We start from the raw sequence: 17,826 nt of genomic DNA on the forward strand, positions 1-17,826 counted from the left end.
CCGTTTATGTTTTCACACACCTGTTTGTATTTTTACGCACCCCTTCACATTTTCACGCACCTGTTTGTATTTTTATGCACTCGTTTTGTATTTTCACGCACCCGTTTGTATTTTTACTCACCCCTTTACATTTTCACGTACCCATTTATATTTTTACGCACCCGTTTGTATTTTCTTATAAAAGTATATAAGAATCAATTATTTTATAAAAAATTAATTTGTTTTTCATCTGTAGATTTTATTCATTATAGAAAACTTAATCTTAATGCGTATCGTCTGAAATGTAAGCAATTAATCGGTGAAAAACTACGTAAACGTTGAGAAATTAAATGATGAGTATTTTTGGAATAAAAAGTATAATTTACTTAAAAAGATAAAAAGTAAGAATTGCTATTGAAAAAAGTTTATGCGGCAAACCGACTACCTATTTTAATTAATTTCCCCCTAATTACCATATAACACTGTACACATAATTTTTATCTTGCTTAAGGATATTATTATAATATTTTTGTGTTATTTTATATGCTTGATTTTGAGTTTTTAATTAGTTCGTTAGATGAAATATTATTATATAATTTTATTATTAGTTTAAAATTATTTAAATATTTATTAGGGGGTATAATTTTTTTTTACATTTTTTAAATTTTAATTTGAAAATAAATTTTCAACGTTAAAATACAATTTAAAAAGTAGAATAATCTTTGGTTCTTTAAAAAATTATACTTTGGGGTTATGATTCACACAAAATCAATTGTGATATGCAGATCTCATTCAAAACTTTACCATTACAAATTTTGACATCAAACGGGTGATATCAAATTAATAGCAACCGAGGAAGATGGGGAGAGATGCAGCAGATAAAATCCTATCCTGATGCACTGCACGAAGACAGATTTGAAGCTGGCTGGGTCCCTGACAAACTCGTTCAGATTGGACACTTGACTTGGACTCAACTCACCTTAACACGGAAACAAGACATATGCTTCATTACATTTGCTTTGAAATCAATCATAATGAAAACTCCTTTATTCAGCCAAATTCTTTCCCTCTTCTAAAATTATCGTTCCTCACCACACGCCAACACTAATTAAAGTCTCCTTTTTTACTTTCCAAAAGCACTTTTTCTTTTTAATTATGGTTGGCTTTGGGGGTTGGCTGAAGAATGAACGGGTTCTTATTGTTGAATTTTGAATTGTTGATTGTTGATGGAGTCTCTGGAGGGGGTTGGGAAGACGACTACCGCGTCATCGTTTAAGAGCTGGGCTCTGCAGACTGAAGAGAGTTATCAGTTGCAGTTGGCTCTGGCTCTTCGGCTCTCCGCTCAAGCTGCTTCTGCTGTTGATCCTAATTTCTTAGTTTTTGATTCCGCTGAAAATGCAACTGACTCTGTTGAGACTCTCTCTCATCGCTTCTGGGTATTTGCTTTTTTCTGTAATTTTGAAGTTTTGTCATTGTTTTTGTTTTTTTTTTTCCCCAATTTTTTTGGGTTAATATGCTATTTGGCTAGCCGAGAAGATGTGGGATATTATTGCATAGGACTCAAGAATACTTTTCGATTTCTAGTATGTTGAATGTTGAGAAAATCTGGACTCGGAAAATGACATTTTTTAAAGTGATTTTTGTGTTTTTGTTTCTAGTTTTGGATTTTTTTTTGGTGAGAAAGACCATTTTTTTTTTTTAAATTCTGGGAAAGTGAGGGGGAGTTGAATTTCCATTGTCTGGCAAGTGGTAATAAATTATTTATTAATTGTTGCTTGTCTTTAGTTCTTGATTTAAGTGGTCCCGTTTAAGAAAATGAGTGTTGTGGAGAATTGTTATGAAGGAAGAGACAGTAATTGAATGTAAAAAATGAAGCAAATGAAGAATCACAATTTTGAATTTACAATTTTTGGACAGCTGAATGTTGGGTTTGATAACCGTGGTTAGTCATAGACTTGATTTTTGTCATGTAAGACAAAGAAACATAAACTGTATTCATTGCTCTAATTGATTTTTTGTATCGCCAGATTGTTCAACATATGATTTTTAAATTTAGTTATAGCCATTATCATATTGTTCTTAAGATTTCCTTATAATGTTTGGAAAACGGTACAGCAGGATTTTCAATACAATGGTTATGATTGGTGATCAACATTTGCCTTGATTTGGCAATTTCTATGCTTCATATTTATGCTGTTTACATGGTCGTCTGCTTCAGGTGAATGGTTGTCTGTCATATTTTGACAGAATACCAGATGGTTTTTACCTGATACATGGGATGGATCCATATGCATGGACCATTAGTACTGATCAACACGACATTGGTCTTATCCCATCTTATGAATCGTTGAAGGCTGTTCATCCTGGTAACGATTTGTCAATAAAAGTGGTTTTGATCGATAAATCTAGGGATACTGGTTTGAGGGACATACATAACAGAGTGCTGTCTGCTTCGTGTAACTGGATCACTGCTGAAGATGTTGTTCATCACCTCGCAAATCTTGTTTGTAATCAGCTGGGGTAAGTTGTCTGCTTTCTGTTATCACTGACTTCATCTTGAATTCTTCATCCTACTTTTCTTCTGAACAAGCTTTCATTATTATCATAAGGGGTGCAGCGTCTAATGAAGAAGAAATTGGGAAACAGTGGAAAGAGCATGCTGAAACTCTGAAAGACTGCCTAAGCTCAGTAATACTTCCTATTGGAAGCTTGTCGGTTGGCCTCTGTGTCCATCGTGCACTGTTATTTAAAGTAAATCCTAACTTTTATTTACCGGCTCATGAGTATCACCCTATGTTTCAATTTCTTTATGACTAATAGCTCAAGAAGAGGTCTTATGGGATGAAACTTTCCAGTAATTTTAATTTTTCAGGTGTTAGCTGACTTAGTTAACTTACCTTGCCGAATTGCTACGGGCTGCAAATATTGTCGGAGGGATCATGCTTCCTCCTGCCTTGTAAAAATTGGTTGTAACAGGTATGTTGTGTTGAAATTCATCATAAGTATCCGAACATTTCAGAGCAACGAGCTTAGGCAGTGCAGGGAAGTTGATCATTAAATAGAGATGCTTCAAAAGTACAAGAAGGAAGTTTAAACATATAGGAATGAAGAGGTAATTAGGATGACAATCAGTAAAAAAAACTTATAAAATTGATTTGATTGACTAAACTGTGATGAGTTAAAAGGGTGCATATTATTTAAATCATATAAAAAATGCATGACAACAAAGGTTTACAGCTGTTGAAAAATTCATAGGTTAAAAAAATCTAAGGGCAATTTATGAAGTTGAATAGGTGATATTTAGAGCTATATTGCTTTGGAGAAGTTAACAATACAGATTATTAGGTTGTGATTATTTTCACCCGAGCCATATTATAAGATGATAAAGCTTAATTTATTGACTTGTTTACCATATTGGAGGATAAAGGTTGATAATTGAAGGGGAATAAACACTTACTTATCGAAAGTAATTGAAGATACACCATATATGTGAAAAGACCTATCTGTTCAGAACTGTGTTAACATTGCCTGGTTTTTAATTTTGCTGAAGTAATTGTCTATTAGCTGATAAAGGTTACAAATTATGTGCATGAACAAGAATTCAATACAATTGTAATCATAGTCATTATTATCTTACGATAAGTGTATCCTATGATACGATACAGGTGAAAAACCATACGTATCATAAGGTATAGCGAGTTAGTTATAATTTTTTTATCATTTTATTTTTTAAAAGATATATCATACGATACAATACGATATACGATATAGAAAATTAGGTTTTTAATACACGATTTGACTATTATAATCGTAATATAATACGTATGTGTGTGTGTGTGTATTTTAAATCCGTTACCAAATTTCTAGAAAAGGCTAAACATATGAAGTAGTTAGACTTAATAGGAACTTTAGTTTGTCTCTTTGTGGAAGTATATTAATGCATATTCTTTCTAGGGAGTATTTGGTTGATTTGTTTGGGGAGCCTGGAGTCTTAAGTAAGCCTGATTCCTCTCTCAACGGTTCTGCTTCTGTCTTAGTTTCTTCACCCTTATGTCATCCAAGGTTTAAAGCCGTAAAGACCGCCGGGAACTTCAGGACATTAGCCAAACTGTATTTCTCTGACAACCAATCACTCGACATTGCACAGGATGATTTTTTGTCAGGTGAATCTTTGATTGCTTTTGCCATGCCCTATGTCTCTGTGTTTTATGGCTTGAAGCATTAACACTTGGCAGCCAAAGATTTAACTGAAACATGAACAATGAGACCTATAGTTGACATGCTCCACTAGTGATATATTTCTGCCCTTTCTTTTCATCATGACAGGTGCTGCTAGTGGTCAAGATGATAAAACTCATCCATGGTTTGCTAAAACATTTGACTTGAAATTTTATGACAAGCATAATGTTGTTTCTGCTTCAGGCAAGAATCTTGTATCTTCAGTGTCACCGCTGTTCCACGGAGCTGCTTGCAATGTTACCCCTAATAGAGATATGCAGGTACTAAACTTATTTAATTCGAATGCCATTAAGTCATTGCACTTTGAGAGAGGTCCTGCTCCGCCAAGTTTGGAAGCAACTCAGTCAGTCTTGTCTACATCAAATAGTGAACTTTATCTTGAGGAAGGCTTGGACATCCCATGGAGTGAACTTGTTTTAAAGAAGAAAATTGGGAAAGGTTTGTGTTATTACATTGACATCAACAGTCTAGGCTATAGAAATAGTTGATGCATGCAAATAACTTTTCATGCATGACTATGCTTCAGGATGCATAAATATTGTAAGAGACTTCACATGCAGGATTCTGATTTTTTCGGAATGCTTTTCAGGTTCTTATGGAACTGTCCATCTTGCTGAATGGCGTAATTTTGTAAGCATAAAACAAACTATATATTTCTTTTATTTGTGATGTCTAATATTATGTTTGATGAATTGTATAGGCAGTGCAGTGCTGGCACAACACGACACTTTCTATCTCTACTTGCATCCATGAATGTTTATCTAGTTTTTATGGTTCCATCTTTGCATGTCTTCTTAAATTATTTTTCTTTAAGTAACAGTTGTTTTATTTGTTTTGTTAATTCTAAGGTGATATCAAATTACTTATCATTTAAATTTGAGATTAAACACTGTAGTGAATATTCTCTATTTGCTTGCATCCTTGGAGTAGTTTACAAAGTTCTGGGCTTACCAAATGATTTTCCTTTTTATGTTCCTTCTCATGATGCTGCCTATCTGTTTACTGTAATAATGAATGCAGATGTTTAGACAATGCATTTTGATGTTTTCCGAGAGTGGAATAATAAGGCTTAGATTTTGTCCTGGTTATAGTGCAGCAGAGAATTCACTTGTTTAATTTTACATTTCATGCTCTTAGGATGTTGCTGTCAAAATTCTTGTGGAGCAAGAATTCCATGCAGATCGTTTTGAGGAATTTTTAAGGGAGGTATGCTGAAGCTACTTTATGCTTTGGGAAAATATATAAGAAATATGGAAACACTTTGGAACGTGGATATAACTCTAGTTCTTTTCTTCTTTTTAATAATGTTTACTTTTTGCCAGTTGTTTAATATCATTTATTTCTGTAATTATTTGTTAGGTTGCAATCATGAAACGATTACGACATCCTAATATTGTTCTCTTTATGGGTGCTGTTACCCAGCCCCCAAACTTGTCAATAGTTACAGAATATTTATCAAGGTATCAAGATTTTTTGTAATGATTTTCTTTTATATTTTCTTCATTTATGCCATCAGAAATGAAGCTCCTATATCAGTTTTATTTATCACTGATTGAATTTTATATTTTGGATTGCAGGGGCAGCTTGTTTAATCTATTGCAGATGCCCGAAGTGTTGGATATGAAGCTTCGCTTAAATATGGCTTATGATGTGGTATGTTATATTATTTGTTTAATTCTGTTTCACATTAGACATGAATCTGTAGTTTCCTTTAAATTGAGAATGGTTATTTGTCTGTACAGGCAAACGGGATGAATTATCTTCATCAGTGTAGGCCTCCTTTTGTACATCGAGATTTAAAGTCTCCAAATCTTTTGGTTGGCAGTAATTACACTGTTAAGGTGAGTGTTAGAAAAGCATTCTAACTTCAGACCTTTATCTTTTTCTTTTAAGTCAAAATACAGTGTAGATAAGGTGAAACAATTCTTGTTTGTGTTGATAATTCAACAGGGAATCCAACCTGTGCATGTCTACCTGTCTCTTAGAAAATGCATTTGGTTGGGAGTTTTAAAAAATTTTGGGATCCAAAATTCATTTTTAAAATGTAAAAACTATAAAAGTAGTTTTTGCTATTGTTTGTGAGATTGAATCACAATATGGGAAATTTGTTCTGCTTTGAATTTGAGAAGTTTTAATGCTAAGTGAGAAAATATTGTTCATGTGAAAATGCACTAAAAGCATCCAACTATATCTATTGATTCAAAGAAAGAACTGCAGAAGTTTCTGAGGAAATTACTAATATTTCATGAAATAGAATTCAATTGTTAACTTTCCTTTTGGCCTCTAAAACAGAGTTTAGGATCTTTGAAGAAGTTTTCGACGAAAATGCTTACAGTTCATTCATGAATATTGTCTTTATGATCTGAGGAAATAATCCATTAATCTCACTGCTGAAACTTAAATGGTGCTCTACCATGTGTCAACTAATTAGTCTGTCTGTTTCAGTAGAAAATGGAGAACTTCAAATGCTCTTTAAACTGAACTTTGAAACATGGTAACTTGGGCATTTACTTATCTTTAAATATGGTGAATATATCATCCAGGTCTGTGATTTTGGTCTTTCTCGTTCAAAGGCAAACACTTATCTCTCATCAAAGACTGCTGTAGGGACTGTAAGTTATTTTTAAGCTTTTAGGAATGTTACTCTCAGATTTCTGTAATTGTTAGACAAAGGAAGCATGGATGAGTTCAGATACTGAAACCTGCCTTTTTTATTAGCCGGAGTGGATGGCACCAGAAGTTCTCCGTGAGGAGAGATCAAATGAAAAATCAGATGTCTTCAGCTTTGGCGTGATCTTGTGGGAACTTGTAACTCTTCAGCAACCTTGGAAGAACTTAACCCCTATGCAGGTCATTCATCTATCGTGTGGCTTCCTAATCATAATTTCTTAATGAATATATTACGGTCAAAGGAAACCAGCAGAAATTGATCTCCATTGATGATTTTAGATTCATAAACCAATAATCAGTGTAAATAAGCTCTTTGAAGATGACTGTAATATAAATGTGGCACTGTAAGAAACAAAATCCACTGGAGTTAAAGGGAGATTAGTTACTAGGTCATTAACTGTTACTTTGGAGCAGTTGGAAGCTGATGGCCAAAAATGGATTCTGTAGAAACAATAGGTTCAATCTGTATGAAGATTTGATGTCACATGGCTTATCAGAAAATAAACTAGAACACCATTTCCGCAACTTGCTGATAAATCTTGGCCCAGACTGAAATGGAAGCATGTAATTTCAAAAGAGTACGACTGTAACTGACTCAACAACTGATAAATCGGGCTTGTCAGTGGAGAGGGATCCAACTCTACCTGCTTTGACTTATCAATTAGTTATCCATCTAGCTTTTCCATTCTTCAAAGTACTGCATTGTGAAAGTGAGGTGATGCAGAAGAGTCAACTTGTTTTGTCATAGAAATGTAGCTCATTAAATACGGCATATCATTTTTTCAGGTTATTGGAGCTGTTGCCTTCAGGGGTCAAAGGCTTGAGATTCCAGACAGCGTGCATCCTGCACTGGCTACCTTGATTGAGAGTTGCTGGGCAGAGTAAGTTTACAGCCACTTGAATTGACTGCCAAACTTTCATCTTCAATTTTTTTTTTCTCTGGATTAGGCACAATTTTACACAATAATTTGATGCTTTACCTCTCTGATAAATGCACTTTTATCATACTGCAGTGACCCCACCAGCCGTCCTTCTTTCTTGGATGTTATCGAAATTTTGCAGCAATTGCTCATGAGTTCCCTTTTTTAGCCCAGTTGGCCCAAACGTATTGACTAATTGCTAAATCCCATATGAATAATTGTTCATGTGGTAGTAAGGCTCTCTTCTCTAATTATACAGGTGAACTGCCCTCATGTTTATATGTACTCTCAGATGTACAGATTTTTTTATCTAGTGTGGCTTCACAATCACTCTTTCTTTCTTTATCGTCTTTCAAAATATAGTATTTTAGCAGTATCAAAGGCTTTAATGTATGTTTTCCATGCATATTTTACTTTTTAGTGAATTGATCTAAGGTGAGAGCTAACACAGGATGTTCATTTTCATATGCCATCCCAGCTTAATATCGATGCACGATACAGAGAGTTCAGTGGTCTCACGTACCATTGTTAGAACATTCATCAGTCTCAGTCATACATCTTCAATCCAACTTGCCTGAACTGTAAATCATCATAAACTGAGAGATGGTGTAAAGTTGGGTCATTTTGTTTCTGGGTTTGTGCCATTGCGAATGCTTCAGTCCTGCTTGTGGGATGGCATTGTATTTAACTGCAATGTCTACCTGTTCTAAGGTGCAAGAGGATTCATTGTGACACATTTGGTGAGGCTTGCTAAACATGGTAAAATAAGAAAGTTTTTGCAGGTTCCGTGCCCGGTAAATTCTTTTAGTGCGAGTCTGGTTCTGGTGCAAGAGCCAAATTTGGATTATTTTCATTTCTATTAAGCTTTAACTATCAATATGAATTAATTAGATAATATAAAAAAGGCCAAAAGACTTATTCCCACCCAAGGTTTATTATATTCCCTAGTTAATATCCACTAAATATGGAAAATCCAAACTTTTATTTGTAATAAGGGAGTTTCAAAAGTAAAATCACTCTTTAGAAATATATTAAAAATATTTTATTTATATATTAACAATTTTTTTTGTGATTAAATTTTAAAATATTATATTTTCTCGTTAGGGTATTTTCTTTTTTTTTTCTCTTTTTTAACGTTTATTATTAAATTGAATCCGAAAATTTTTTAATTTGAATTCATTGTATCATTTGCAAAGGCAACAGAGATATTTTTATGATTTTATAGTCTTTTGTGTGTGTGTGTGTGTGTTAAATGGAGGTCTAGCCTAAAGCCTAAAATTTAGGCTCGGCCTAATATGGTAACGTTAGGGCTCAACTCATAGGCCTTTCAGATGGGGTTGTGAGCCTGAATATTAGACCTATGGGGTCTAGCCTAAAGCCTAAAATTTAGGCTTGGCCTGATATGGTAATATCAGAGCTCAACTTATAGGCCTTTCAGATGGGGTTGTGAGCCCAAGTTCATTCGAGTTTGAATCGAATGAGTCTGTGATGAGCCAACCCTGTTTGAGCTCGAGCTATTCGTCCAATTTTTCAATTAAAAATTTTGATACAAAATGATATTGTTTTGATTAATATGTATTAAAATGACGTTATTTTAATAACAAAATAGTTAAAAATTTGAGCTCGAAATGAGTCAAACCGAATTTAAGTCAAGTTTGAGTTTGATTTTCACGAGCTCGAGCTCAAACTCGAGTTCTGCTATATACAAATCAAGCTAAGTTTGAGTTTGAGTTCGAGCTTGAGTTCGACTTAGCTCAAATCCAGTGCTAGATTGAATATTAGACCCATGTAGAGATGTCAATGCGCTGGCTCCGGTTCGGCCCATTAGGTTAATGGGTCAGGTCGGGCGGAGGCCCAAATAGTAATGGGTCTTCGGGTTGGGTCAACCCATTGAAATATAAAGGCCCAATGCTCCACCCATATAATAACATATCTTAATTGGGTCAAATTGGACTTTAATCAGGTTGTGTCGGGCCTAGCCAACCCATTAAATCAATATTTAAAAAAAAAAATTTAAACATAAATTATTTTTAAATTATTAAAACCGAGGACAATATCTCGAATATTTTATTTATAATCTCTCACTTGTGATGAAGAAATATCGTGGGTATATAATAAAAAATATTATAAATTGATAACATAGTACAAATAAATTAATTTATACACTGTATAAATTACAAAACATAAATAAAATATATCTACTATATAACATTTATCTACTCATCTTCTACATTCAAATCTTTGAATTCTTTAAAGACATCTTCTGTCACACGATTATGTAATTTGAAATTAGCTTTGACCCAATCCTTCATGTACATTATTGCTTCGACCATATGTAAATTGAATCGTCTATCATCCAACACGCATCCACTTGCACTAAAAGCGGATTTCGATGCTACAATTGACACCAGAGGTGTTAGTAAATCTTAGGTCATGGCTACAAGCACAGAAAAAGTTTTTGCCTTGTCTTTTCACCATGCCAAAATATCTAGTTTTTCAACATTATATCTTTGAACAATTTCAGGATAACGGTCAATATTGATATAATTATAAAATTGACTATAATTTGTACTTTGACTTGTAGTTTGTTTACCTTTGCGCAACAGCAACCATATGCGTGACTTTTTTTAACTAAACTACCAGAACTTACCTTTGGTGCAGAATTTTGTCCAGTTTTTTCATATTTTTGTTCATAATTACTATATATATCAAGTAAAAAATTTTGAACATATTCAACAGAATTTACATTGCTATTAATTGATAAATTTTCATTAATAAGATCAAATAAATTTTATAATCCATTAGTTTTTGCCCTATGATCTAAAATAGTAGCCGTAGAATATAGTAAAGGAATTTCACTCCAATATTTTTAAAATTTTTGTTCTATTTGTATACATATATTTTGAAAAGTATGATGAGAGTGATGATACTTATGTTTTTTAAAAACATCACTTATTTCTATCATACTATATATTATAGAACAAGTTGTTGGATAATATACGTCTAAGCAATGATCGGTGGTGTCTTTAATGACTCTAACAAGTTTATTAAAGTCATAGCTATTTCCCAATCTTGATTTGTCAAAAAATAGGATCTTGCAAATCTTTTGGTTGAGTATTGAAATATCGTATTATAGAAACTTCATACTGCTCGCATACTTTCAACATGAGATATGTTGAATTCCACCTAATTTTAATATCTATTTTTAATTTTTTCCTTCTTAACCTCATTGATCTACATAATCGATGATGTGTTTGTACTCGTGACGGGGATGATGAAATGTTTGCAATGACATGTTTAATTACTTCTAAATTTTTTTTGCCAAACTCAAGCATTTTTGAGCGATTAAATTAATAATATGACATACACACCTAACATAAAATAATTTTTCATTAAATAGAGAAGATAAATGATTATATATATATTCAATAACTTTATCATTATTTTTAGCATTATCAAAAGTAATAGAAAAAATAGACTATTAATTTTATATTCCTAAAAAATTTTTGCTAATGCACGATAAATTGTAAAACCATCATGCAGATATTTTAAATTTCTAAATGCAATAATTTTTTTTTGCATAATTGTCAATTAGAATTAACACAATGCGCAGTTGCACAAAGATACCTTATATGTTGATTTGCAGCAGTCCATAAATTAGAAGTTATTGAAATCATATCATTAAAATTACTTAATTCTCCAATAATTTTTATTTTCATTAATTCATAATTTCTCAATATATATGACCTAAGAATTGGCTTAAGAATTGACTTAAGAATTCTTCTAAATATTGGTTGAATACTATTTTGCATCATCCATTATAAAATTTCATCTTTTGCATAACTAAAAGGTTGACCAAAAGCAATTACGTACTTGCTCATGTAATTTCGTATTTTCATTTGATCGTACGTAAAAGTTGACATTTTTCCCATATGTTCGGAACTGCTCGGACCTCCTGTTGAAGTGGCACCTGGACTAACAGATTACGATCGGGTGAATGTAAATTATTTTTGTCCTCTAAGCTCACGTGAAATTTTTTTATAGTAATCAGTAACATGTTATAATACCCTTAGGTACGTTTTAGGGGTATTTATGTCTTTTGACCCTGTTTTGAGATATTTCTAATTTTAAATATAAATATATATATTCACATGTATGTGTGTGTGTTTTATATATATATCTATATAAATATATAGATATGTATAAAGAAATTAAAAAGAAAAAGAAAAAGAGATCAAGATTATATAAAGAAAGAAAAATAAAAAAAAGCAACTTTCACCCTTTTTTCCATCATCTTCTCCGCCTCTTCCAGCAGCAGCCCACTTCATGCCATTTTCTTTTGTTTTGTGAAGATAAATGAATAAATTGAAGGAGTTTTGGAAGACAAAATAAGAAAAGAAAGCAAAGAAGTACTTTGGAAGCCTTGGTAACCAAAAGATCTCCTTCTTTTTCCTTTATCTATGTTTATATGCATGTTATGTGAATATGTTAGTGTGTTTTGGTGTTGATTTAAAGTGGTTTTGGTGATAAAGGAAGCAAAACAAAGAAGAGGAAGCCAACTTGCAAAGATTTGACCTGAAACAAGGTAAGAGGTATCATCTTTGATATGTTGTATGTTTTAGGCTTTTGGTTCCTTGGATCTACGTTATAAATGATGATCTTGAAGTTGAGAAATATTGTTTTGCCATTTCGGGTGCCTATGTGTGTGATTTTATTAATGACAGAGAGTTGGATAATATTTACAGTTTTACCACTGGTTTCGTCCCATGTTTTGACTCCCTTATTTAATGAATTATCAGTGCTATTATAGCTTGTTGGAAAACTCTTTGAATTCTCTTTTCAGTGATATATAACTTGTATGAATTAGAGATCATTTGGACTATTAAATATTGTATAAACCACAAGGATTGCTTTACCAAATACATAGAGGAGGCAGTTTTTTCCACTGATTTCATCTCACATTTTGATTGTCTTATCTAATGAATTATGAGTGCTATTATAACTTGTTGGAAATCTCTTTGAATACTCTTTTCAAATATATATAGCTTGTATGAAGTAGAAACCGTTTGGACTGTAAAATTGTATGAAAAAGAAGGCTACCCTGTCAAATAAACAGGGTTGTGAACAATATTTCACAGTTTTGGAAAGGAAAAGAAAGAAAAGAAAGGAAAGGAAAGGAAAGAAAGGAGAGAAAAAGAAAAGAAGAAGAAAAGAAAGAAAAACAAGAAAAGGAATTTGAGGCTCAAGATTCAGGGGTCGTCCCAAAAAGTAATGTCTAATGAGCTATGAATAAATTTAGATGGAAGCAAAATTAGTAAGATATAAGACCCGCATGTATGCTATAAACTATGAGGGGGTACTTTACATTACACCCCCCGCAGTAGGGCACGTTCGCAGTAGGACACGTTTGTAATAGGACATAGACCCCCAGTAGGGTCCGCTCGCAGTAGAGCTTAATTCAAATTTAGAAATGGTGTAGTGATAGAAAGAAAGAGAGCTCGAGCTTAGAAAAGTGTCAAATCCCTATAGTTAGCTTCTAGAAAGTATCAAATAGATACCAATTGACACAAAGTATGACTCAAATAGTAAAGAATGAACTAGATTACCTTCTCAATCTCCTATAGAGGTTAGGATGTGAGGTTGAGTCCCGAGAGTGAGTTAGAACAAGAAATGAGATAGTTTGCTGGATTTTTTCCCCTTACTGAGTGTTCTTATCTCTCACTTCCTTTTCTGTCATGATTGTAAGTACAGGTGATCGAGGTAGCTGCGAGACACGATTAGGTCAGCGTAGGTAGATTCGGTTGGAGCAGATTATCTCTAGTTTATATTACATGTATATAGTCATATGTTTTTGAGATGATGATACAGTTGTATATGATTACTCCACGTTTTCAGATGCTTTCAGATGAGTTTTTACATGAGTATATACATCTTTTGTTCGTTTCCAGATTTTCAATTTTCTTAAAATAATTTCTAAACACTTTTAGTGATGCGTTCATGTTAAAGTATTTAAAAAAAAAAATAGACGTTCCAGATATTAATTCGTAACATTTCTCTTTTGGTGGGTAGTATTTCTAGGGAGGGATATTACACATATCGGCGAAGATGTCTTGTCCCACTTGTACTTGCACATATTAAACAAAAATCACAATGTTTACATATTGCTCGACGAATTAATTTTCCGTCTATTATTTCCTTTATTCTATCGAAGTACTCTCATACCATTGACGTTTGTTTTCTTTTTCTCTTTGTCGAATAATACAAACTTGTACCTGTACCACTTTCACCCGTTGGTACTCCACCTATTCCATCTTGTGCATCATCAATAATATCATCAGCACCATCATGATAATATTCAAATGGTTGAATTCATTTGATATTGGATTTATTTGTAATATTTTATAATGATAAAATTAAAATAAAATGAGATTAAAGATATAATAAAATAATTGAGATTGAGAGTTTGAGAAATTTGTAATTGTAATTGAAAATGAAAATGAAAAATTGAATAGATTTTTATAGAGAAAAAATAAATTAATTAAAAAATTAAAAAAAAATTAAGTAATGACTATCAGTCATGGGCCAGTAGCTATTGCCAACGGCTTTTGCCATTTGGCAGAAGCAGAATCCGGCAGAAGCAAGGAAAAAAATAAAAATAAATTTTTTTTAATTTTATAAACAGTATCAGGTTGGCCCGGGCTAGCCTATGGATCTAATATTAAAGCCCTAAGCTTAGCTCGATAGGCCCATAGGCCTGCCCTGACACTCTACAGTATCGTGTTGGGTTTTATCATGCCCATGGCCCTGGCCCTAGCCCCACACTCTACGTGTCTAAACCCATGGGTTAGCTTGGCTCAACCCATCACTATTAAGAATTTTAAAAAATTAAAAAAATGAGTAAATGACAATTGGCTTTTCCAATAAATAGAAATATTTTTTAAATTTTTTTATATAAACAATCCAAATTTTCTCTATTTTAAAATTTTATTTACAAATATTTTAATCTTAATATTTTCATTATATTCTTAATTCACTTTCTCTCATTAACTCTCTTTTGGAAACTGTCTAAATTTATAAATAATAAGTCTCTGTGTTTATAATTTTATTTTTATCATTACAAAATATTACAAATAGATCTGATATTAAATGTCTATTTAGATAAATTGTATTATATATATATATATATTATTTATGTTTGTAATTATAAGGTATATAAATTAATTTATTTGTGTTATGTTATAATATTTTTCATTATGTAACCACAGTATTCCTTCACTCCAAGTGAGGGATTGTAAATAAAATGTTCGGGGTACTCTTTTTGGTTTTAATAATTTAAAAATAATTTACATTTAAATTTTTTTTTTAAATTTGTTTAAATAAGCTAACCCGATTAAGGTCCGATCTGATTCTATATATATAGGGTTTGGTGTTGGGCTTGAAAATTCCATGGGTTGGCCATGGACATGTTTGCCTTAATATTTTTCCAAACCCTAATTTCCAACGGTGTTTTGTACTTTTTAGGATAATTTAGTAAATTACCTTAAATTTTAAGGTAAGATAAATAAAAAAAAGAATAAATTGTTGATTTTTGAAATTTAATATTAGTGTAACGAATTTAATTATTTTTATACTTTTATGATAACATTAAAATAAAAAAATGATGTAAATTACAACTTGTCTTAAGTGAAATCATGTGTCTCTTTGCTCTCATCTTCATTTCTCTCCCGCACCACACTAATTCCTTAACATTAACCTTGCCAAAGCCACACCACCCACAAACTACCACCACCACCATCCCATCACCATGCCACGACTAAAGCCAACAACATCCACACACTATTACCACCAAACACCCCACCACCACTATCATGGTTTTTTTTTTTTTTTTTGTAAGTTCACTCCATTAACATGATGATAGTTCTCCCATTATTAATATGGGTTTTTATTTTGGGTAACCAAAAACTCTATTTAGATTGGTTAGACGAATAAACTCTAAAACACAGTAATAAAATCTATCATCACTGTATTAGATAAGTCAAAGTTTCATAAGTTATGATAGATACTCTAATTCGAGCAATTTCTTTAAAAGTTTTAATATTTCATTAGTTTTATTAATTTTTGAAGTCTAATATGTTGTCATAGCCAAGATTAATAGTACATACACATTGTCACAAACAACAATACACCCCGCCACAATAGCCCTGCAAACCACCCACCAATCGATCCCACGACGCCTAACAGTCCATTGGTAAGTTATTCGCTACAAACATTTTCTCCATGGTCCATTAATAAGTTGTTTTTGCCTTCACCTCCTTGGCCTTCTCTTGGTTGCCTTCATTACTCATTGAGTTGTCACCAACAACTTTGGCTCCTTTAACTTTGGTACTAGAATCGAAACCCTATTGTCTTTCTTATCCAACTTTATCATGGACTTCTCTAGAGCTCTATCTTTTAGTTCAACCAAATGCTTCCCCTTGACCTTCCGCGTGGCAGTTGCAGCTTGCTTCTCGAGTTCTTTCTCATTATTCCTCCACTTCTCTATTTAATTTAATGTTTTATTTCATTTAATTAAAATTTGTACATTATTAAAATTTATTTATTTTTCTCAAAAGCAATTGCAATTGCAAGGATAAAACATACCATAAACATTTAAATTTTATTTTTTCATTTAAAAAAACTTATTTAACCGCCTACAATGAAAATTCTATAATAAAAGTACTAATAGTGTAATTCTTATTACTCATATAATATAATTCTATAAACTGATGAGATTACCTTTTAACATATTATTTTTAAAAGGCCAAATGACTATTTACCACCCACAATTTTGTATAAACCTAATTTTTGATTTGTTAACTATCAAAAATTCAAATATCTATCATTCTATTAATTTTCACTATTATTGTTAGAAGTAAAATTGTAATTTAATAAAAATATTTTAAAAACTAAAAATTTATCACATTTTTAACTCCCAGGTTTAAAAACTAACAAAGTTTCCCCACTCAAAGTTTAAAAAATTTACATTCCCCTTATAGTTTTTGCAATAGTTATTGGATCCTGGAGACAACGGTAACAACAATATTTTTCCTCCCTCTCAACTTTTCTCTTAGTTGTAGTTCATTTCTAACCATCATTGGTCGTCTTCTCTCCTTACCAGTGAACGCTTGATGAAACCAAGATTTAGATCTCTTTATCGCACAACGAACAAATCTGGGTCTCTTCGTTGCACGACAAGACCAAAATCTCTTTGTCGCACAATGGTGACATGAAGAGACTAAGATCTCTTTGTCATGCGATGAAGAGACCTAGATCTCAATCTCATTGTGCAAAAGTCGGAAAGGGGAAAGGATGATCGATGATGGTCGGAAATGGATTGTGGTTGAGAGAGAAGCCAGAGGGAGAATGTTGCCGTCACCATCGTCTTTGGCTGTCAGTAACTATTGTAAAAACCTTAGAAGAGAATGTAAATTTTTCAAACTTTGGGTGAGAGAAGGTAGGGTAAATTATTAGTTTTCAAACCTGTGTAAGGGAGGGGGGGGGGGGGGATGTGATGAATTTATAGTTTTTAAAATATTTTTATTACCTTTGACAATAATAGTAAAATTTAATAGATAGGTGGGTATTTAGATTTTCGATAATTAACAATTAAAAAATTAAGTTTGCATTAAACCTTAGGTGGGAAACAGTCATTTGCCCTTCATGCAAAAACCACGTGGAAATAGCTGACCTACCGGAAAACATGATATAGCATTGTATTTTCCCTTTGCACAAGGATGACCTGAAATTGTGAGACAAAATCTTGCAAAAAGTTCTCTTGCATTTTCAAAGACTCAGTTACGAGAAATTGTGTTGCCAGAATATAGGACCCTTTGCTTCCCTTCAAATATTTTCTTATATCATAAAATAATATAAAATTGACATGAGGACACTCTTTACCATGCAAACAAGTAAGAATTTGAAAAGTAAAAATCAAATTAAGCAGAAAAGCCCATCTCTGTTAATAGCCCAATCAGCTCAA

The 17,826-nt window shown here is 32.5% G+C and overlaps 1 protein-coding gene across 2 annotated transcripts; it reads left to right on the plus strand.

Annotated features, from left to right (window-relative positions):
* Positions 1 to 988: 988 nt before the first annotated feature.
* LOC123206007 (serine/threonine-protein kinase CTR1-like) lies at positions 989 to 8,607 on the plus strand. Of its 2 annotated transcripts, XR_006499936.1 has the most exons (16): positions 990 to 1,415; positions 2,198 to 2,499; positions 2,589 to 2,730; positions 2,852 to 2,955; positions 3,934 to 4,142; positions 4,306 to 4,656; positions 4,808 to 4,848; positions 5,356 to 5,424; positions 5,578 to 5,678; positions 5,796 to 5,871; positions 5,961 to 6,059; positions 6,762 to 6,830; positions 6,937 to 7,068; positions 7,675 to 7,769; positions 7,902 to 8,067; positions 8,287 to 8,607. XR_006499936.1 is itself a non-coding variant. In XM_044623098.1 (15 exons), exons 1-15 carry the CDS (start codon positions 1,206 to 1,208, stop codon positions 7,975 to 7,977), a joined length of 2,076 nt encoding a protein of 691 aa, XP_044479033.1. In that variant the 5' UTR covers positions 989 to 1,205; the 3' UTR covers positions 7,978 to 8,138. The 2 variants fall into 2 exon arrangements, 1 of the variants encoding a protein (XP_044479033.1); XM_044623098.1 differs by lacking the exon at positions 8,287 to 8,607 and having other exon boundaries at positions 989 to 1,415; positions 7,902 to 8,138.
* The last annotated feature ends 9,219 nt before the right edge of the window (positions 8,608 to 17,826 follow it).

Source organism: Mangifera indica, unplaced genomic scaffold, assembly GCF_011075055.1.
Source record: "Mangifera indica cultivar Alphonso unplaced genomic scaffold, CATAS_Mindica_2.1 Un_0021, whole genome shotgun sequence".
Taxonomy (NCBI): Eukaryota; Viridiplantae; Streptophyta; class Magnoliopsida; order Sapindales; family Anacardiaceae; genus Mangifera; species Mangifera indica.

Coding starts and splice junctions, on each gene's coding strand:
- LOC123206007 (XM_044623098.1), top strand. CDS start 1,206: ATGGAGTCTCTGGAGGGGGTTGGGAAGACGACTACCGCGTCATCGTTT. Junction 1,416..2,197: donor CTCTCTCTCATCGCTTCTGG/GTATTTGCTTTT, acceptor CGTCTGCTTCAG/GTGAATGGTTGTCTGTCATA. Junction 4,657..4,807: donor AAAGAAGAAAATTGGGAAAG/GTTTGTGTTATT, acceptor AATGCTTTTCAG/GTTCTTATGGAACTGTCCAT.